This window comes from Lycorma delicatula, chromosome 11, assembly GCF_047948215.1.
Source record: "Lycorma delicatula isolate Av1 chromosome 11, ASM4794821v1, whole genome shotgun sequence".
NCBI classification, from domain to species: domain Eukaryota; kingdom Metazoa; phylum Arthropoda; class Insecta; order Hemiptera; family Fulgoridae; genus Lycorma; species Lycorma delicatula.
The window spans coordinates 59,905,488-59,929,285 of NC_134465.1; the positions used below are offsets into that span (position 1 = coordinate 59,905,488).

Genomic DNA, 23,798 nt, shown 5'->3' on the forward strand with positions numbered 1-23,798 from the left:
AAAAGCAAATGTCATTAATTCATTCATTATCTTGTATCTCACGAATTCATAAGCCTAAGGAAGGAACCCTCAATTTTACTTACCTCAGCTTGAAATTGAGCTTTTTATACAGCTGCCATATTGAGAACATTTCATCGGATACGGTCATAAGCAGTTTTCAGGAAAACGCCCAAATGATGACTAAAAGCTTTTCACTTGCTTGTTACGGAACTATCGAACGTCTAAAGTACAAGAAACCGGAATGGAACCAGTAAAGCATCAATGGGATTTTTATTAGGTTCTAATAGGTATTAGTAGGTTTTAAGTTTTATTAGGTACTGCACCATTAAAAACAAAAAAACTGTAAATCCAATTACTTCCCGAAATTAAACCCAACGCTCTAATTAGATAGTCCTTATAGCCATAACTTTAAAGAATTTTGCAAGAAATATGAGCTTACTGTATGCATACAGTTAATTAATACCCGTTGTTTCAACACTTTATCCACGCTTGTTAGATCGATTAAATCACACCAAATTTGTAAAGATTCAATATTGAACTTTTCTCTAGCTGCATCCGTTCTGCCGTAGTTTATTCAAAGATAATCTTTAAAAATCCTCTTGCTCTGAAAAAAACAAAAAAAAAAAACAGAAATTTCATATCTGGTATCAAACTCATGTTCTCCATATGACTTGTATAAAATATTTTACATTCATCTTCCTTGTCAAAGATTGAATTTTCCGTGACTTGTTAACACCTGTTTCATGGCTATCCACATTTTTGATAATGACCGAGAAATAAATGGAATAATACGATACGTTAAGTTATCAATAAGAGCATTGTGTCATTTTTTGACACAACGAATCCCCAACGGGAAATATAGTAGTTTGGGAGTAAACAATTCCCCAACGGAGTTATGAATCGAAATACGAGGTATGTCCACAAAATAAACGAACATTAATTATGCGCCAACGGAAACATTTAGTGACGTGCGTTTGGCAGCATTGTGTACCGCATAACCATTTCTGTAACCACACGTTCTTGGATTGTTGATATCTCGTTTACTTTTCGTGTTATTTGAGTGCAACGTGTTCAATTTTTAGCAGCGATTTTTGTAATATGCGATTTTCGGGAACAACGATACAACGTAAAATTTTGCGTGAAACTGGGGAAAACTTTCACCGAAACGTTTCACCTTTTGAAACAAGCTAACGGAGATTATGCTCTGGGTCGTACGAAATATTACGAATGGTTTTCACAATTTAAAAGTGATCGATCGTCAGTCGATTGAAGACGTCCCTCCACCAATAAGGCCTTCGATTTCAACTGATGACACCCGCGTTCAGAGAATCAAAGATTTGGTGAGTGTAAATCGCCGATTGTCAAAGAACTTGCAGAAGAGGTTAGTGTCTCAATTGGATACGCCATGACATTTTGACTGAGAAATTGATCATGCATCGAGTTTGTTCCTTGTTTGATGACCGAACATCAAATGGACGTTTCTGGGCAACTTGTTGAACAACCCTATGACGATGAAACCTTAATGCAAAAGATCATAATGGGAGACGAAAGCTGGGTTTACGATTTCGACATTAGGTCAGAAATTCAATCATCAAAAAACCGCACGTTACACAAATCGCTACTAACAGTTGTGCCTTTCTAGCCTTTGTATAAATGATTACAAAGAGTTTGTATAATTATATATGTAAAATGAATGCTTAAATTACTTTGTTGTAACTTTTCTGTATATTTTATTACCGGTTATTATAATTTTATCCAAGTTTTTACAAAGAATGTGTTTATTTTGAATAGAATTTATGAAGTTAACGTTAAGTTGTATTTCCACCTACCCTGAGATTTTTTTAAATAATTTTAAATTTTAACTGATGTAAGACTTTCCTTTTTTAACAGTAAAGAATCAGTCTCAGTTTTTTACAGTTATCAACAAGCGAGAATTATGTTTTTTAACTCAAAGGTTAAGATATAAAACGACTTTACAATTCTACATTGCCAATATTGTTGATAGTTTTATTTATTTTTATTTTATAAAAATACGTTTCCATTAAATAAAGTATTAATCGGTTGAATATAAATCTTTCTGACAATTTATTATTAATACAAAACTTCTGTTTGACTAGATGATTGATATGTTGTTTACGCGTTGTATTTAATTTCAAAATGGTGTTGTAATGAATGGGCAGTAATTTGTTTTATCTTTCTGAATAACCGTCAAATAATCCATACATTATTGTAGATTTAGCATAATGATTTGTAACCCACCGGATTGGTCTAGTGGTGAACGCGTCTTTCCAAATCAGCTGATTTGGAAGTTAAGAGTTCCACCGTTAAAGTCCTAGTAAAACCAGTTTATTTTTACACGGATTTGAATACTAGATCGTGGATACCGGTGTTCTTTGGTGGTTGGGTTTCAGTTAACCACACATCTCAGGAATTGTTGAACTGGGACTGTACAAGACTACACTTCATTTACACTCGTACATATCATCCTCTGAAGTATTATCTGAACGGAGTTACCGGAAGGTAAACAGGAAAAAGAAAGAAAGCAAAATGATTTGAAGTGTTTAGACATAAACTTAATATTAGTTTATTTAAAGGAGTATTTTATTTAGTCGGTATTAGTTTATATTATTGGAAAATTATTAAATCAGTTAAAAAGAAAATGTTTGGTTTTTATTATAAGTTTTCGTTAATATAATATTTTTTAATGTATCTTGATTTCTTCTTTTTTTTTAATTAGCCATGTGCAAGTTTAGTATAAACTATATCTACGAAAAAAAAACAAAAATGTGTTTTAAAAATGGAATTTTTGCTAAAGTTGATAATATTCTTGTTAACATACTTTTTTGTAGTATTCGGCGAGATTTATATAGTAATTTTCGTATAATTCCTCATTTCGTTGTAAAAAAAGAACGGTATCAGTAAGTTATCGATTGTTGGGGCTTTCCGCCGATTTGACTGTGTCGGTCGAGGTGATTTCGATGCGACCGGCTTTTGTAGCCACAAAGGTGGTAACTAACGGTGGCTGTACTACCCATCCTTTTTTTTCCTGTTTCGTCTCCGGGAATCACCGCCAGGTATTACTTTAGAGGTAATGTTTGAGTGTAAGTGAAGTATAGTCTTGTACAGGTCGATCATTTCTGAGATGTGTGATTAATTGAAACCTAACCACCAAAGAACACCGGTATCTACGATCTAGTATACAAATCCGTATAAAAGTAACTGTCTTTACTAGTATTTGAACATTGGAACTCTCGACTTCCAAATTAGCTGATTTGGGAAGACGCGTTCACTACTAGGCCAACCCGGTGGGTTAACGCGTTAAATCTGGAGTACGTGATGGCCAACGCTTAATCACCATAAAAATATGGTGATTTTCACAACCAATCCACCGTGTAGGAAGGCGTTTATCCAGATAATTTCTGACCTGTAAGTGCCAGTGAAGAGGAGCTCCATCTTTTATAAAGTCGAAATTGTCAGTTTCTTCCTCGATTTGATACATTAGTTTAATATGTCCAGATAATTCCGATTACTATTACTTCGTCAAAAAAGAACGGTCCGTACACCATTTCACGAGATACAACGCAAAACACGTTCACTTTAGGGGATTCGCGTATATGTTGTAAACTTTTTCTTGGGTTTTCTGTATCGGTTATTCATACATTGCTATTAACTTTTGCACTGATGTGAAACGTTCATTCATCACCGATAATTAGGCGATGAAAAAATTGCCATCATCATTTTTCAACACATTTCTGCAACTCCACATAAGACTTTATCGTCGACATTTAAAATCACAAATTTATAAGGTGTTATTTTCTAAAGTTTCCACAGAATTTTCCTCACAGTCGGTTAAGGAATTTACAATTCTAAACTTCCCAGTAAAGTCAGTTATTTTTACACGGATTTGAATACTAGATCGTGGATACCGGTGTTCTTTGGTGGTTAGGTTTCAATTAATCATACATCTCAGAAATGATCGACCTGTACAAGACTATACTTCATTTTCAGTCATACATATCATCCTCTGAAGTATTATCTGAAAGGTAGTTACCGAAGGCTAAACAGGAAAAAGAAAGAAAGAATTCTAAACTTCCCGATACAGTAGATTTGCCAGGGCTACGTTGATACACATCACGAATACGATCGATTTGTTTTTCTGAAATAGGAGGTCTTCCAGCACTTTTCCTTTTACACAGACACTCTGTGGTTTGAAACTGTTTATTCCAATCGTAGATTGATTTTCTTGTCGGTGATGATTTACCATATTTGTTCTGAAATGTCGCTCTACCGAGTTTGTTTTGACTAATTCGAGCGCATAAAAAGCTTTCTCTATAGCAGTAGTAAGCTATCTTGCCAGACTGGTAACATGACATCAATAAGTGACATTAGCGGCAGAGCAGTTATACCAACATAAACTTTAGAAAATTCCCTGTAAAACCATATCATTTACTGTACTCATAACACCGGTTTTATAAGCTATCAAAAGTGAATATTTCATTCGTAATCTCTCTGTATTTAAAAAAAAATAAATACAGTGTAAGACAAGCAACTTTACCTAAAGGCCCTTCCAGATAATGTGCGATCATGCTTTTTACAATCCTTTCGGAAATTGAGGGATTCTTACTCTGTGGAAAGGAGAACGAACTGATCAATAATTTTCGCCGCAAATTATACAACTTTTAAAGAAAACATGTACTGGATTCTTAAATTAAAACTTCGTTTAACTCCCTATTTTTATGGCATGTGAAACTATTCAAACTGTACTTTATAAATCCGAATGAAACATAGCATCAACATTATATTATTATTATTACGTTACAACACTTTTATCACGTTGGGTTTTTAATAATACACCGTTAATTTTTTTAATAAAAAATAATTATAATGGACAATTGCACGCTGAACATTTTAAAATGAAAAATCTTCTGATTTCATTCGAAAAGACAGAAGTTATGCTCGCCTTTAAAACAGAATTTCCACTCCTTCAACTAATTAATAAGAAATTAAAAATAGTTGACAAATTTAAAACCTTAGCGAAATAATAACTTAAATAATTGAGAATAGAACAATTAAATTTAAAAAAGCCCAAGGATTAACCTGGTCCAAATACAAAAAAAAAAATCAGTAATAATGAACATTAACTAAATGACATTGTAACGGTTGCAAAACCTGAACCATGTACGCCTGTGAAACTCTGTTCAATCTAAACTCTAAATCCATAACGGAAGAATGATTGTGGGTATAGAAGACAAGAGAATCCTAAAGGAAAATAATCTATCAGACTTCCCCTAAAAAAGAGAAATGTACAACCCTATTACACAAAAGAAATAAGGGTGCCAAGTCTAAACGGATGAAAAAATGCATGAAAAATATTGGGAGCAAAAGAAGAAACAGATTGCTCATTGTCGAACTCGTTCTTCAAGGATTGATTACGTGCTACTCAGTGGGCGTAACAATATATTAATAAATAATATGGTGTAACAAAAATAACCTTTTGCATCTCGATTATCATTTATCGATATATTATAACTCTGTGAATAGCGTATTTTTAATTTTGTGACGTAGTTATTATGATTTATGTTTTTATTTTAGTGAAATATAATAGTTTCATATTTTAATTACAATCTGCCATAATATACCTGGTAGTATATTACTATAATTAGAACAAAGAGGAAATATGGTTAACATTTATTTTTTAATATTAATTATTCATATTTTATATAACGTAAAAAATTCTACGTGGAGAAACACGTTTACTGCATTCAGGAAACATCTGGCCAAGCTGTTTGTTACGTAGCTCGTTTTTTTGGGTAGAGTCCATAGTCGTGCGATAGACAGCGCGCGCTATCTATCGGCTGTATTTTATATTAATGTACTGTGTACGTACAAGTTTGTTGCTATATATATTTTGACCTTGAATATTGTTATGCTGCCTCGTTTAATATTACGGGTGTGTGCTTGTATGATCTGTTGGAAGTATACACGGTGTTGTTGGTCTTATAACCCTGTTTAGATTATGCTATGGCGTTTCCTGTCAATTTTATTAGTTTAAATGTAATTTAAATTGGACATGATAATCGTGTAGCTGTGGATTAATTATTGTTATAGAATAATTACAAATGAAACGCTTTTATAATGGTTGGTTGTTAATACTGTAATACCACTTGTATTTTGTTTTACCGTATTAAGTTACGTTAGCCTAACCCATAACATTAGACCAAAATATAAATAAGCTGTAATTTGTTACGTACATATTTTAGTTTAACTTTTTGTTTTCTATTATAAGGATGTCATCTTGATTTTATTTTATTTCAATATTTAATGATCTCTTTAGTATTAACGGTTACCTTTTATATTAGTACAACTTAACTTCATTGTTCGTCATACTTATCGCACCAGATAACGCTACAGTTTTCCTACTTACGTTGTACATTTTATTTAAAATAATTGTGGCGTAGTGCTCTTAATAATACCGAATTCTTATACCCTTTTTTTAACCACCGTTCTTTCGGAAATTAAATGAATCTATGTGGTAACCGGTAATTCATTCCTTTACCCATTACGTATAAAACTAGAAGATATATGTAATAAAAATTTGTTTTCTTCAAGTATTTTAAAGAACCATCTCAAGAAAAAAACTTAGATTTTCATAAAGAAAAATATATTCCAATTCCGAAATCATTTAGGAAATATAAAATTAAAATAAATGATCGAAAAATTTAAGTACACGTATAGAGATCAAAACGCTTTGGTTGACCATTAAAATGTTGCGATCTAATTATATCGGAACTAGCCGGAATTAATTGCATTCTTACTTTTATGTAAGGTTTGTGGAGAAATGACAACAAAGATAATGATTTATTTAAACAAATCACATATTTACATGCATTCTTATCTTCTAAATTGTCATTCCATTTTGTTCAAGGTTAAGATAGGTTTTTTCATTATATCTCTACATTTGATTTTTTTTTTTTATAGACCTATTTTCAGAATTTTTTTTAATACTATATGTTATCTGTAAAATACCTTGTTTTTTATACAATATTATCCCAACTTCAAAAAAAAAATTAAAGCTGCTGATATTTCCACGATTTTCGTATTACTTAACAGTCTGGTTGACAGTCAAACATATTTTGTAACAGACTTAATTTCTTCCAGATGTTAATAAGATTTTTTAGGCTTTTTAATGAAAACCACACTAACCTTAGAATTGTGTATCGTTCTGAAATATTGAACTCGACTAAACCATTCATTCCAGACCCTCATGTGAGAGAAACTCTCGAATAAGGAAACTGTAACTTTTTTCATTATTTGCGAATTAAGATAATTTATCGTATCTTCTCAATTCTGACTTGATTCCGTTAACTCCTAAGAATTAAAGAGATATTACCTAAGTAGAAATTTTTAAAAATTATTAGTTGCGCTTAACTTGGATAAAGTATATAATTGGTACATTTAATATAGTATATATTTTTTTTTTCTTTCAATCGGCTCTGTTTTATCGTTATTTTGAATTACACTACTTTAATTTCTTTAGTCCACTGACAGTTAAACATCAACCTTATTTTATTTTAAAATATGAATTTAATAATTTTCAGTACGCTCTTAACGTAATTTAATTTAGACTTTTTTTATTTCTTAATCAGAAGAAAAATGGTCGTTTTTTACAGTAAATTTTTCATTTAGATCATCTTTTAGGATATACATCAAATTATAAAAGATATGTAATCTTTAACGTATCTTGTTATTAGATACGTTATCATGTATTTAATTTTGTAAATTATTACAAAAAGTAATGGAAACTTATAGAAGTTGAAATTCACTGGAGGAAAAATAAGCATTTTTTTTTTCTTTTTTACAGATATCCTTACGGTTTATTAGTTCTGTTAGGATTGAACGGAAATGACCGTTACTTTTTTTTAACAAATATTTTGGAAGGTATAAAGGACAGGAAAGATTAGTTTTGTCTGTCCATTGATGCATGTTAAGTTTTGTTGATTGCCTTTTTTTTTTTTCTTTTGCATTATTTTACTGACAAAATATATAAATTGTATATTTCATCTATAGCCATCTCCAAATTAAATCGTACTTCATTTTGATTTATTTTTTAATTTAAATGCTATATTTATATTTAATTTGTTTTCCCTAAATAAAGAATGGAAATCATATTATTTTGTATTTAAGAAGTTAATACTCGTATATAACTTTATTCTTTGTGAAAAAGAAACTTGTGAAATTTTTTTAATTATTAAGTAATAATAAGTAAATTAAAAAAAAATTCATTTAAAATTTAATAAAAAAGAAGGTCAAATAAATATGGTTCACAAAAAAAAGTCTGCCATTATTTCTAATAATAGAGTATAAATTTAATAAATAAACAATAGGTGTCTATTGTAGTATACAAAAATTTCCTTGAGCTGTTCTTTCTCACCATTTATTCATTTTCATTATCATTGAGCTTTTTTTCTATGTTTTGGATTTATTAAGTATAGATCTTGCTAAATCCACACTGAGAATGTTAGGATCTTTTGAGTTAATACATCCAGTAAGAGTGCCAGTTCACCGGCACTGGAAATTGAGCCCAAGGGACTTTGTTTTCTGTCAGTTGCACATTAAAATTATTGTTTATAGAGTCTACTAAGTAACGCTAGGTTTCGTAATCCCTTTTAAAATACAAAGTACAAAGTTGTATAGGCAGAGTTGTAGATGAGATGTTAAAATATCCTATTTATTCTTTCTCACTACGTTCTCCTTTACCTTAATCTCATCTTTTCCATTAAGAGTTAAAAGATGTAAAGTTAATTTAACTAGATCCTCCACGTTGAGGATTCCTTTATTATAATATAACATTTTTTATGGTAGGGGGACCTGCCTATGAACTGACTAGAAGATTTCTGTTCAACGGTTACATAATCTATATATGTATAAAATAACATGTGTGAGTCATTTATAATCAACGCCCAGCAAAAACTACTGAAGATTAATTCATAAAAATCTTTATGTGTGTTCTTATGATGTAAGTGCACACTAAGAAAGGATTTTTTTGAAATTCTGAGTTTAAAGGGTTAAAATGGCGTAACAATGAAATTTACTATTTTTTTTTTTTAATTTCTGAGTAACAATGAAAAAATAAAGTTGATTTTTGGTGCGTGTAATCAACATGGAATATCTAAAATAAATTTATTGGTATTTTTAAAATTCCAAGTTTAAACAGTTAAAATGAAATAACAATAAAATTTACTATTTTTTTTTAATTTATCTTTTACAAATAAAGATATCAACTTGCTTTTTGGTGTGTGCAATCTTCATGTAAATATTTAAAATCAATTTCTAGATTTTCTGAAATTCTATCTTGAAAGGAATGAAGAAAGATAAAAGCTTTTGAGCCATGCTAGCAAAATTTTCCCATTTCTGAATATACTAAATGAGATATTCAATAGATCTGGGCTTGCAAATACTCAAAAAGCCTGATATTTATCTAAAATATTATTTCAGGGTTTTTTGAATTTAATTTTTCCAGGAAATAGTGTGTTGTATGGTGTGGCAACTCAAGTAAGACTGCCACTGTTACTGTATGTGTGACATGACTGGCTGCACCTGCCTCTGGTTACTTGAGTGAAAAACACAAAATAAAAAAAAATTGATCGCTACGGGTAATGCAAGTAATTATATAGAGCAGGCAAAGCCACGACTAAGATGCTAGTGTATACTTAAGTATATAAAACAGGTAAAGTCAGCCATAATGTCATATCGTCACATGTGAATTCATAATTGTAATTACAAAATGGGTGTGGATCTCAATTTTAACAACAAAGCTTCTCAAAAATGTATATAATTTTTTTAAGATTAATAGTCAGTCAATCATAAATCATGAATGTGTTTTACATATATGTTGCTAAGCTAAGTTATATATATATTTCACTATTTATATGAGAATGTTATAATCTGTTGCAGTGCAAAGATTTTGTTAAAGCTGGGGCTGATGAAGGTTTAACACCATCAGATGTAATACAAGCTGCTGATATCACGTTTTCTTGTGTTGCTGATCCTCAGGCTGCAAAAGATGTAAGTATTGTTACTCTCTTATTTATTGTTGTAATTATTTTAATTTTAGTAGTTTTGTGAAGGTGAAATGTTATTATTAGAAAAAGATAGAAAGATAAAGAATTCAGGATTTAAAATGTTGTGTTGTAGAAGAATTGAAAAATTCAGGCAGGTTGATGTACAAGATAAAGAAATTTTAAGGTTAATTCAGAAGAGGAAAACTAGTAGAAAATAGTATATTAATTCAATATATATTAAGGTTATTCACCTTTTGAGGTTTCTAATCGAGTTAGTTTGGTTTGAGCTACTGAATAGTACCACATTTCCTTTCTGTTAAATTACACCTAAGCTTAATTTCTTCAAGAAAAACTTTATATTAAGTCAAAAAAGAATTATCTTTTATATTCCAGTTTTTATTTACAGTTAATATATTTAAACTATAATAGTAATTAGTTCATTTTTTCTTCACAATCACTCACCTATATTAAATCAATTACTTTTTACGCGTTCTTGGTTCTTTTATTTTTTCCCAGTAAGGTTTCGTTTTTTAAGACACTATGAATCATGAGATCTTGCCGATGGTGAGGGGGCTTGAGTGCTCATTGATAATACAGAGCAGCTGGATCGAAGGTGCAACCATACCGGAGTGATATCTGTCAAGAGCCAGACTAATGAATGATTCCTGAAAGAGGGCAGCAGCTCTTTTCAGTAGTTGTTAGGGTGTAGGTCAGAAGGACTTAAACATATCAACATCACTCAATCTTCGAGTACTGAGTAGCTGAAAGCAATGGAAAACTACAGCTGTTTTTTTTTCTAAGAAAATGTTGCTCTCTGCATTTTAATATAACAAAGATAGAGGCGAGGCGCCTTCCTTGGTAAAATATTCTGGAAATAAACTACCCCCTCGGCTAGATTAGATCTTCAGGTGGGAATTACTAAGGAAGGGGTCACCAGAAAATTAAAAAGTAAATATTCTACACGTTGGAGCTTGGAATGTTAGAAATATAAAAAATATTGGTAAGTTACAAAATTTAAACAGAGAAATGGGTTGGTTAAATGTAGGTGCAGTAAGAATTAGCGAGGTTCAGTGGGAAGAGGAAAACTACTTTTGGTCAGATGATATTAGAATAATTAATTCAGCTTTAACTAAAGGGCAGGCAGGATTAGGTGTCATAATGAACAAGAAGATAGGGAAGAAAGTAAAGTATTTAAAAATGCATACGATAGAGTCATTGTAATAAGGGTAAAATTAGAACCTAAGCAGACGATTGTTAATGACTATTTGCCTACAAGTGCCCATGATGATGATGAGGTAGGAGTGTGTATACTTGAAACTTGACTTTTACAGGTTCTGCAAAAGGAATGAAAGAGGGGACCAACTTATTGAGTTTTGCATGAAGTATAATTTAATAATTGTCAATAACCAGTTTAAAAATCGTAATAGAAGAATATACACATAGAAAAATCCAGGTGATACTACAAGGTATCAGATAGATCATATTATGGTTAAACAAAAATTTTGAAATCAACTCGTTGAATGCAAAGCTTATTCTGCAGCAGAAATTGATACCAACCATAATTTAGTAATAATAAAATGTAGATTTGGGTTTAAAAACCTGAAGAAAGGTGTCAGATGAATTGGTGGAATTTAGAGAAGCTTGAAAGAAGAGGAGGTAAAGAAGATTTTTGAGGAGATCATTACAAGAGTTCTTAGAAAAGGTAAGGTAGAAAATATAGAAGATAATGGGAGAATGATGAAAAGAAAATTCTTAAATCAGCAGAAGCGAACTTAGGCGGAACAAAGAGAACTGGTAGAACATCTTGGATATCAAAGGATATGTTGCAGCTAGTGGATGAACGTAGAAAATATAAGAACAATTCAGATCCGGAGTAACTGTGCAAGGTGAAAAGATAAAGCTGCTTCAATTTGCTGATGATGTAGTAATTCTAGCCGAGAGTAAAAAAGATTTACAAAAAACAATGAATGGTATTTATGAAATCCTACACAAGAACTGCCGCATGAAATAAACAAGAACAAACGAACGTAGTGAAATGTAGTAGAAATAATGCAGATGAACCACTTAATATAAAAATAAGATGAGAAAAGATTATGAAGGTAGAAGAATTTTGTTATTTGGGAAGTAGAATTGCAAAAGATGGATGAAGCAGGAGTGATATAAAATGCCAAATAGCACAGGTGAAAAGAGCTTTCAGTCAGAAATATAATTTGCTTACATCGAAAATTAATTTAAACATCAGGAAAACATTTTTCAAAGTATATGTTTGGGAGCGTATCTTTATATAGAAGTGAAACTTGGACGATCGGAATACCTGAGAAGAAAAGATTAGCTTTTAAAATGTGGTGCTATAGGAGAATGTTAAAACTCAGATGAGTGGATAGAGATATAAATAAAGATGTGTTGCGGAAAATTGATGAAAGAACCGTTTGGAAAAAAAAAGTTAAAAGAAAAGAAAAACTTACAGGCCACATATTAAGGCATCCTGGAATAGTCGCTTTAATATTAGAAGGACAGGTAGAAGGAAAAAATTGTGTTGGCAGGCAACGTTTGGAATATATAAAACAAATTATTAGGGATGTAGGCTGTAGGGGTATACCAAAATGAAACTGACTGGCACTAGATAGGGAATTTTGAAGAGCTGCATCAAACCAGTCAAATAACTGAAGATGGTCTTTTTCTGATGCTTTGGTGTTTTGTTGTTTTGTCCACATTTTGTCTTCGCTTTCTCCTGGAATCTTTGGTTTTCATTTTTTTAATATTTTCCTAATTTTTTTCTCTCTTTAACGGTTTCTTCTGTTATGCTTAGTTCTGCCAGATCTTGAACTATTTGCTCTTTGTTTTTTTTTTAATTGAAGAATTTAAAGATTTGTTTTGTCAATTTGTTTGTTATTCATTCTTGAGAAATGACTGTAGAAGCTAATTTTCTTTTCTCATTGTGTCTGAAAGTTTATCGGAAATTAGTTTAAGTGTATCTTTTTTTTAATTTTGGACCTAATATTTTCCTTATGATTCTTTATTACCTCTTTTCTGCTAGATTTTCCATTAGTCCCTCATTATTCAGGTCCAATGTTTTTGCTGCATATAACGCTTGTGGTTTTACTAATATTTTGTAATGTTTTATTTTAGCATTCAAGAGATTGATTTTTGACATGTGATTTGTCTTGTGTGTCCTGGGTTTAGTTTTATGCTTTTCCAGTGTGTTCCAACTAGAGGTAGGCGTTTCTGTTGTTGCTGCCAAATAAAAATGAATTGTTCGTTAAAAAAAAAAGCAGCTGTTTGTACAAATTGTTGGGAAAAAACAGGTTGAATTATTGATCTGTTAATGTTCATGACTTATCTTTCCATTACATTGCTAAATTGCTTGTTTTTAAAAGCAACAGTTTCATTTTAATATTTTTCTCAATGCAGGCTACAGGATGTTTCAGTTAATGCCAGGGAATAACGTATATCAATTTATTGCATAATTTGACTATTTTATGACCATTTTATTCTGTGCTTTAATATTACAGTATTTTCATGAATAAAATTTATTTAATTTTTTAAACTGTTCAGTTTTTAGCAGTTACTTACAGTGTATTTAATATTGAAAAAACAGTTCGCTGGGCATTCATTCAATTTTTAGAAATGAATGAAAGTTATTACATATGTTTTGTTTGAAAATTTCAGATACTTCGTAATACTTTTAAGGGTGAATCTGCTATGATCTGCTTTTTCTGAAGCTACCTTTATATTCTTCTAGTTGTGGTTTGGTTCGGTTCGGTTTAAGATGTTTTTGATAAGATCTTGTAAGTTACTTCTAAGAGAGAAATGCCTGTGCTGTTGTTCAGATCTATCTTTGAGCCCTTTAGTGAAAAGGATGAATTAAGGCTGTTTTCCAGACTTCTAGTAACTTTTTTATCCCAAAAAAGTCCCAGTTTAGCTCCTTAAGATGTTACCCAAAGTATTTAGAATTACTTTTGCTAAAATAAGTATGCTTTTTTCCAAAGTTCTGCTGCAGTTAGATTTTCATGCAAAGCTTTGTTATTTTTAAGTTCTGAGTTTAGTTCTTGAACTTCTTCAATTTTTGGAAACTTAGAATTTTTTATGTTGCAGTTTGAAATTCTAACCTTTCTTTTGGTTCTTAGCAATTTAGTAATTTTTCAAAGTATTTATTAAATTATTAGACTAGTAAAATGAATCATTTCTTTGTGTGCTTTCTCATGTATTTTATAAAGAGGGATGAAATGATATTCGGAAATATACCAAAAACCTGTCATGAATTGAACTCAAAACCTTCCGATTTAGAAGCCAGATGTGTTGATCTAACTCGTTTATTAATAAAAATTATAAACTCCTTATATTTACACTAGATGGTTTGCCTTAAATATAGTAGTGGAATGTCTATGAAAAAGTAAATGAGCCAGTTTTCAGAAAGTGCATCATTCACTCCAATAATGAATATAAAGCTCCCAAAACACTGGATTTCAATTTGTTATTGAGCTGTTTGCTATTGACTAGTTTTGGCATGACATCTGTACATACATATGTACATATGTATTTCACATAACTCAAAAACCAATTAGCTGTAGAATGTTGAAATTTTGGATTTAGGATTGTTGTAACATCTAGTTGTGCCCCTTCCCTTTTGATTGCACTCGACTGATCAAGTGTTCCAAAAATCCCAAAATATTTGGATTTTGGACTTTTTCTTAACTGCATTAATAAACCCTCATTGAGAGCTTTTCAACGATATAGTGGTACTTATGTAGTACTTATAAAAAATAGTGGAATAGTGGTACTTATTTTCATTGGTTCCAGAGTTATAGCCAAATAAAATTTTAATTAAAGAAATATTTGGATCTTACAAGAGGAAAGCACATTGGTTTGAATCAGACATCATTTCCTTTTTTTTTAATTTAATTTAAATATATTGATTTTGTAATAATTATGAATCTCTGATTGTAAAAAGTTTTTTACAATAAATAATAATTCAATAATAACAAAAAAAAATCTGAAGTTATTAATGAAATAAAATTTTATGTACTTTCAAAAATGTGTACATGTAATTTAATAGGTGTACAAGGAAATTCAATGGTGTTGACATCAGATTTTTTTTCTGTGAACATGTAAAGGCAGAAATCTTTAAACAGAAGCCAAGAGCCTTCGAATCGCTTTAATACCTTTGGAAATGACAAGAAAAGTAATGCAAAATTTAGGGAGAGGTTAAAGACCTGTGTAGATAGTGAACGTCGGCATATGAATAACATAATTTTTAAAAATTAATAAAAGGTATTTGAAAATAAATGGCAAACACTGTTCTTTCAGAATATATTTAATTTTTTTTATAATCTTTTAATGTCTATTTTTATTTACATTTCAATTCAGTGTGTTATTTCTCTAGAACCCTGTATTATAAGAATATATTTTAAACTTATCTATTGTTCCCATTGTTTCTATTATTTATAATTATTATATAATTTTTTTTTATATTGATAATTTTTTCAGATGGTATTTGGAAACTGTGGTGTATTGCCTGAAGCGGGACCATCCAAAGGATATGTAGAAATGACTAGTATTGATGCAGAGACATCGCAGGATATTGCTGAGGTATAATTCAATTTAGATTTATGCTATCAATTTAAATACCGGGTGATTCGAAATGGACTTCACAACTTTAAAAGTTCCTTGTCCTTTTTTTATAAGATTCTACTATGTACATCTATCTTTTCTATTTATTTTTAAAACCTCTTCATTTCGTATTTGATGAACTCTATTAATTTTTTACTTGCTTCTTTGTATAATATTATTTTTTTAAACTTTATTTGTTTTTCTAGCTTTCCTCTTGTGTCATGTTTTGTTCCTGAAAAAAACTTACGATTAGGTACCAAATTATAGTTTTTTTCTATCTTGTGTGTTCCCCCTCCAACTTGTACTATAAATGAATTTATTATTCCCTAATAAATTATTAATTGTATCGGATGATTGAAAAAGTGCTTCATAGTTCAAAAAGATATAAAAATGTATTTAGATAACTTACAGATTCAGTTGAGGTCTAATTTCATAGCAAAACATATCAAGTATTGGCTCGCGTAGTTCTTTAGTATGAAATTCAGCCACCAGCCCTGTCACCGTATTGTTAAAACTAAATCTATTTGCTGAAGCAAAACGTGCTTCTTGTGTGTTTTTGTTTCACAATTTGCAGTCAGCAACTGTAGTTCAACGTAATTTTCGTAGAGTGTACTGTAGGGATCCTCCTAGTAGTCATACAATTTACTCTTCGCATCAAACCTTCATTGAGACAGGATTGTTCTTCTTACAGACAGAATGCCCCGTTCTTCCAGGAGGCATTCGTAAATGGTATCGTTTAACTAGACATTCTTCAAAATTTTCAATTCCTCAGTTAGACAATGATGATAAGATGGACGTCCTTACTACCAGCAAGACAGGGCACCACCTCATTACTGCTTAGAAGTCAGAGATTTTCTTAATACTTTATTCCCAGGTGAAATCAATTGTGAAGATCCAATATCATGGCAACCTCACTCCCCAGATTTGACCCTGCTACATTTTTCTTGTGAGGTTTCATTAAAGTTCAGGTTTATGTACCACCTTTGCCTGCTGATCTTGTTGAGCTAAGACTTTGATTTAACGCCGCAGCTAGCAATGTAACTCCTAACTTGCTGGCTAGTCTGAAATGAAATTGACTTCACGTGGGATGTATGTTTCTTTATAAATGGAATCCATATCAAACCAGTGTGAATGTTGAGTGACAAACTTGATGTGTTTGTCTGTTAAATGAGTCTTCAATCAAATCTGTAAGTTATCTAAATAAATTTTTATGTTTTAAAGTTGTGAAATCATTTTTGAATCACCTGTATTTATTTCACTGATTGTTTTGATTATTTTAGGGAAATCGGACTTTTTTTTTTTTACAATCTACTTTTGAATGGAATTGGGTTTTGTGGAAATAGTTTTTCACAATCTTTCATTAACTTAATATAATAGTCATTCTTTAGAACTATTCTAGTATTTAGATACCAGTTTTTACAGTTGATTTTTTTTTTTTTTTATTGATTTCATCAGAGGTTTATGTAATGAAGAAACTTAGATATTAGTTTTTCAACCTGTGTTGAACTGTGTCATATGTTGCTTTCAAAATAATTACCTAAATGAGGTTTCTGTAATAATGTATACAGTAATTTGCTGTATTTGTTTTGCTTTCTCAAGATTACTACAAACAAGAAAAATAATAATACAACTATAAGTAATACACCATATGAACTTATTGCTGTATTATACTTGCAGCTATGTTAAATAAATATCAACTAAAGAAAAAAAAAGCAGAAATGTTTAATTTAATTCAAAAATATAATTTTTTTTGTGATGTTTACAATTTCAGTATGTTCATTTTAATTTTTTAATAAAAAGTATAAATATTTTAAATATTATTAACAAAAAAACATTGTGTGTTATCTATTTAATATTTATTTGGAAAATGAATATATTATATATTTAAATATAAAAAGTGAAAATATGTAAATTAATTGGTTAATCCTTTAAATGTGGAATTCAAACAGCTTTAAACTACAGTTTATTTGGCTGTATCCATAGGCTAGATCCATATTTCAACATTATTTCATTTCCTTCACCCCTGATTTGTTGCTGTTTATCTAAAACTTCCTATATTTATTCAAAAGTATGTATAATAAGTTCTGTAAGTATGTTGATTGTACCCACATGTTCATGTATATGGTAAAGCCATTTCTTAGAATAACGAGATATCGTGGCAGTTGAACTGGTTTTTATCCTCCTTTACCCCTTTCACTGAGCCAAATATACTCGCTTTTTCATGTCAACATGCCAAGCCTTCCAAAATCCATATATTTTCTCTGTTCACCACAGGGACTGACTAGCTGTACAATTAGCTTTTTTTTTCTCAGAGAAATCAACTCTTGACTAATATAACTTGTATCTCAGATGAGACATTAAATGTTAATTTTTATAATGTTTCAAATTACAAAAAAAAGACCATCTATAAAAGCATATTTGGAAAATGTTTAATTAATTAGCTTCAAAGTATATTTATAGTAGAATTTTAATTTTTTTTCTTATTACTATTTATTTTCAGTAGAATTCAGACTGTTCATGAGAGTTGACGGCTCATTATTTATTCAGCCTCTATGAATAAGTAGTTGTGTTAATGGTGCAAATATATACAAATAACAATTGAAGTGAGAAATAGGCTCAAGAACTGTTTTAAAACATTTTTTAATGTTAAAATCTTTGTGTTAATACTTTTTGAATATTTTTCTTTGCAATTTTACCTCGATAACCTCTTAGCATACTTAATTTTTTATTAATTATTGATGGACATGCAATCTATGAATTTTATTTATGAGTAAACTTACCTTATTATTACAAAATATAGAGATTTTTTTAATTATACAAAGAATTTCATAATAATACTGTGACCATGCAAAGGCATTAAATAGTAGTTAAACACGTCTACTATTTTCATATTCATTCCAAGAATATAATTATTCTCAAATAAATTTCATCATGTTATCTTTTATAAAACAAATAAAATCTTTATTTAATTTTCACTTGGCATAATCTAATCTACCGGTTTTGTTTCTATGTTAGTTAAACATTTGAAATAAAAGTAATTATATTGGACACATGAATGGAAGAATAAACACTAATGTTTTTTTCTTCTTATAAATATCTGCATCAACTATTTGAAACAAATCAGATCTAAATATGGCTGTTTTTCATCATGCTACAACCATTTAAAAGCTGTGTATTTTTTCACAAAGGAAGCTTTTTTCACATTTAAAAGCTCAGGATGATTCACAAAGGATGTAAACAACTTTTAGGACATGTTCTACTAGTAAAAATAAAGAAGAAATTTTTCAATAAATATAAGTTCAAAAACGCTTCGTTAACAACCATTGGCTGGCAAAAGATTTCGCCCTGATTTCTGCATCTTTAGTAAAATTATGTTAGACTGTAATTCTTGGGAATCAAAGTAATTGGTAAATTTAATGGTTTTATGTGAAATCGATTCTAAAAAATTATTAAAAAAAAAAAAAATAGGTCCCAGAACTGTAGTTTTAGAAAAATCTGGGATAAAAAAAGTTTGGGATTGAAAAACACTTTTTTATAACTTTGTTGAACTTTTAGCAAATTCATAAGAGTTTTAAACAAAATGTTGTAGAGAATCATCTGATTCTGAATAAAGTCCCACAAAAACTGTAATAAATATAAGAATTTCAAAGTTTATTAAAAACAAAATTCATCAACATGTGCCAGACTTTAACTCACTTTTCTTCTTTTTTTTTTTTGTTTAGGTATTAAACAAAACAAAATTCTAAAGTAGTATAAAACAAAAAAAAAATATTTTAGAAAATATATATATTTTGTTTAATAAACTTTGAAATTCTTGTTTATATTTAGTTTCTGTTGGCTTTATTCATATCGTTATAAAATGATCTACTAGTTTTTTTAAAGTTTTATGTGTTTATTATCTGTTTTAACAGTTATTTATTATAACACTATTAAAAATACATTTATTTGGCCTATTTTTTTTTCAGGTTAGATTTTATATATAAAGCCACTAAATTTATCCCTTAATTTGGGTCCTGATTATTTTTTTCTTTTGGCGTCATACAGCTAGAAGATGTATATTTAAAGAATATAAAAATTTCAGATCATCTTAGTTGGCAATATTGAACACAATTGACACAGAATTAAGTTACTATTTTTCTGTTACATCTTCCTACAGCTCTTTTCTTTTGGAGAAGTTTGATTTTTAAAACCTTACTCTAATTTTATGTTAAAAAGTTTCCACTTATACAAAATAAGGTAAATTGTTATACTACTGCAATAACTTTTTTGCAATACTTTTTTGTCTTTAACTTCATCATAAATGTAATGGTTAAAAATTGTTCTTTATGAAATGTTTGATTTAGTTAATATTTTTCTGTTTATCTTTGTTTAAAATTACTCTAAAATTATTAACAATTAATTTTTTCTAGGCTATAATGGGGAAAGGTGGTCGCTACTTAGAAGCTCAGGTACAAGGCAGTAAGACCCAGGCTGAAGAAGGTACACTGGTTATTTTGGCAGCCGGGGATAGGTCACTTTTTGATGATTGTCAGTCATGTTTTGAAGCTATGGGGAAAAATTCCTTTTATCTTGGTATGTATTAAATATAATTAACACTACCAGTATGATGATTTTGTCATTTATTTAATCTACCAATCTAAATAATTTTTTTTTCATCATTCTGAATTATGATCAGTTGTAATAAATATTATAAAGTTTAATAAATTTTTCAGTCGATTGGAATCGCCAAAACAGGGGATCAATTAGATCTATAAGAGTAACTCATAATTTGTTTCTGAATTCCTGGATAACTCCTAGCTGCACACAATCATTTAACTTGTATCTAAATTTATGTATAAAATATATAGCATTTTTTAAATATATTCAGAACTATAAAAAAATAATAAACTTCAATAATTATCAATTTGAGGAAATATTTAAAAGTATTAATAATTGATAAAAGATCTGTTATTACTTTGGTAATCGAAATATGACATATATAAAGCACATTATATCAAATAAATCAATTTAAAAATAATTACCAAGATAAAGACAATGATGAAATCTGAAGTAATAAGCAATAAAGAGAGGAAGAAATGAGTTTTGGTTTTTCATAGAAAAAAGTATTTTAAAATAATTTTTATTTACTTATACTGAAAGCTGAAAAATAAATCAAATTTTATTAATATCATATTAAATTTGTGTGTTTGTTTTTATATAAGACAGTTACAATATTCATCAAAATTAGATTAAACTAAACATAGATTGATTAAATTCATTGTATTGTAAGTTTTTCTCAGATTAAGAAATAGAGAAAAATAGTTTTTAATAAAAATAATTAGAGATTACTGTTACCATACATTTTATTAACTCTCATGGCATTTAAAAATCCTTATATTCATGGCTAGATTAAAACAATTTGCCTTAAAGAACTCCCTAAAATTACACTTGAACTGGTTAGGACTATTGGTATTTTTCAATTTGAAAGGAAGGTGATTGATTGGATTTGATCAATTAGTACATGATAAATGTTTCAGTCACACAAGGTGATCATCATTATATCATGATTATCATTATATGAATATCATTCTTGCTGTGAGTGTTGTATATACATATATATAAAAGATTCAATCTTAATAAGCTATATATATATATATATATATATATATATATATATGTATAGAGCATATTGAGATTGAATTTAGTGAAATTCTGCTTAATAAATTGGGAGTACAAATAGAATGGGGGGAAGTGGCATTTAGCAAAATGTTTTAAATCTGCAAGAGTCACTGAATCTATGGTGTATAGTGATTATATTTTTTTTAATTTTAAAGATTTAAATGCATATGAAATTATCTAAGAGAAGAAGACTGTATAATTTATGGAATTTAAGACTGAAAGCTAATAATAGTAAACTGCTGGAGAAATACTTAAATTATAGTGTACTGTAAGGATCCTTGCTGAAAATTTATCTTCATTATAATCCTATTATTTTACTACATATAAATATATATTTTTTTTAGATGGCTGTCGTCCTTTATTTATAACTTTTCTTCTTTTTTTTAATTCATGGTAAACAGATATAAGTCTAATATAGAATATCCCAAAATAAATGCTGGATTTAATTTCAGAAAAAAACATTTTATTTTGTATATTAATTATTTTATTTATTAATCGGCAAGGTTATATTATTTGAAATTAACATTGTCATTAAATGTGGAATAGGATATTTGACAAATGTCCTCCATGACACATTTTAATCTCTCTAATCCTTTTGACAAAATTGTGGATCACTTTTCACATAACTGTAGTAAAATGCCATTTATATCTTTCTGAATTTCTGCTTTCAATTGAGAAATTGTTCTTATTTTCATAGCATAAACTTTGATTTTAATTAATCTCCAGTAGAAAACATTGGATAGTGTGATGTCACACGATCGTGGTGGCCACTTCACTTTACTTCTGCTTGAAATGAGTGAGCCATTAAATTTCTACTTCTACAAGCGGATAGTTTCATGGTATCTGTACTCCAGGTGGCACCATCCTGCTGGAACCACGTGTCATCCAAAACCATATGTAAATGAGGTTACGAAAAGTGCAATATCGTTTCTTGATAACACTTACTATTAACAGTAACTGCATTTCCGGCTACATTTTCAAATGTGACAGTTTTTCTTGTTGATATACCCACTAAGGTGGAAACGTGCCTTAACACTAAGCATGGTTTTCTTAGCAAAATTACTGTCCACTTGTAGATTTTCCAGTACCCAATATACTAGTGTCGTACATTTCAAACAGTCATTTGGCTTTAGTTCCTAGGTGTAGGAACTAAAAAAAAAATCTTGAATGTGCAGGTGTAGATCCTACATTAAAATCCACCACATTATTGCCCATAGCAGTGATCAGCCTGTTTTTTTTTTTTTTTTTTTTTTGTCTCCAACCAAATCTGTTTGCTCAAATTTTCAAACTAGGTTTTTCACATATGTTTCTCATACCTAAATTTGAATATGGACCGAGCAAAGCATTCTCCATACTTTAATGGATTTTTATGATTGTCACTCACTTCTCTCTTGTGTAACACTTCCTCCTTATTGACCAACTGCTTTATGTCTACTATAACATGTGATCTTACAGAATGCTCCCAACCCTGCAAGAAAAAAGTGATACACAAATTAAATTCTATGTTAATTTAGGGACACCATCTAAATGTGAAATTTACAATATTATTGCCTCCTTTTTTTGAAAAGGTTTTTATATTAAAGACAGTACAGAAAGAATTTTGACAGATAGATATATTACATGGTACATTTGCAAAATGTATTATAAGACAAACGGTACATCTGTTTTAATTAATTTATCTGAAATTTCAAATCTACATAAATAAAAATGTAAATGTTTGTTTGTTCAAAATCTTAAATCTCCGAAAGTTCTTCACTAATTGCTTTGAAATTTTGACACAATGTTGCATTCGAATACGCGCATGCTTTTATATACCTAAGATGTCACACCTATGACAGGTAAAAACATGATTTTTTTAAATACAGTGCCATCTGTTAGACGTAAAAGCAACACACGCTTATTTATAATATTTTACGATTCCATTTCAGTGTTTTCGATGTGTGTGTCCGCTATAGACAAAAAACTACTGTACTGATTTACGTGCAGGGAGAAAGGGAAAAATCAGAAAAGAGAAGAAGGGGAAAATAGAAAAAAGAATATAGGGGAAAGGAAAATGGGAAAAGGAAATAAAAAGGTAAATAAGGGAAAGAGAAATGGTGGAAGGAAAGGGAAAGAGAGAGAAAAAATGGGAAAAAGGGAATATGGTAAAAATGAAAATAGAGAAAGGGAAATAGGGAAAAGTTAAATCTTGTGAAGTTCTATAATCTTCATTTTGTTAATGTTTTATCAAACTTTCAATTGTGTTCATTTAATCTATATATATATTCAAATCTAGCAATAGCGAAGTATTGCCAGGTCTGTTAGTTGTAAAATAAAGCTCATGTGAATTACTGACATTACTTTATTATTAATGCATTAGATATGAAGTTTTTTTGTAGTTGAAAGATATGCTAAAATTTAAACAAAAATTATAATGTTCTGGAGAAAAAATGATTAAATTACAATTTTATAATGACGCATACAGCTTTA

General features: G+C 29.6%; 1 protein-coding gene across 1 annotated transcript in view; it reads left to right on the forward strand.

The window, feature by feature from the left end:
• Window positions 1-23,798, forward strand: part of Ndf (Nucleosome-destabilizing factor) — a 222,280-nt gene that overhangs the window by 190,725 nt on the left and 7,757 nt on the right. Inside the window, exons 8-10 of the mRNA XM_075379169.1 lie at window positions 9,955-10,065; window positions 15,549-15,650; window positions 20,081-20,243. Coding sequence (XP_075235284.1) covers window positions 9,955-10,065; window positions 15,549-15,650; window positions 20,081-20,243 — 376 coding nt within the window. The remainder of the gene's footprint in view (window positions 1-9,954; window positions 10,066-15,548; window positions 15,651-20,080; window positions 20,244-23,798) is intronic.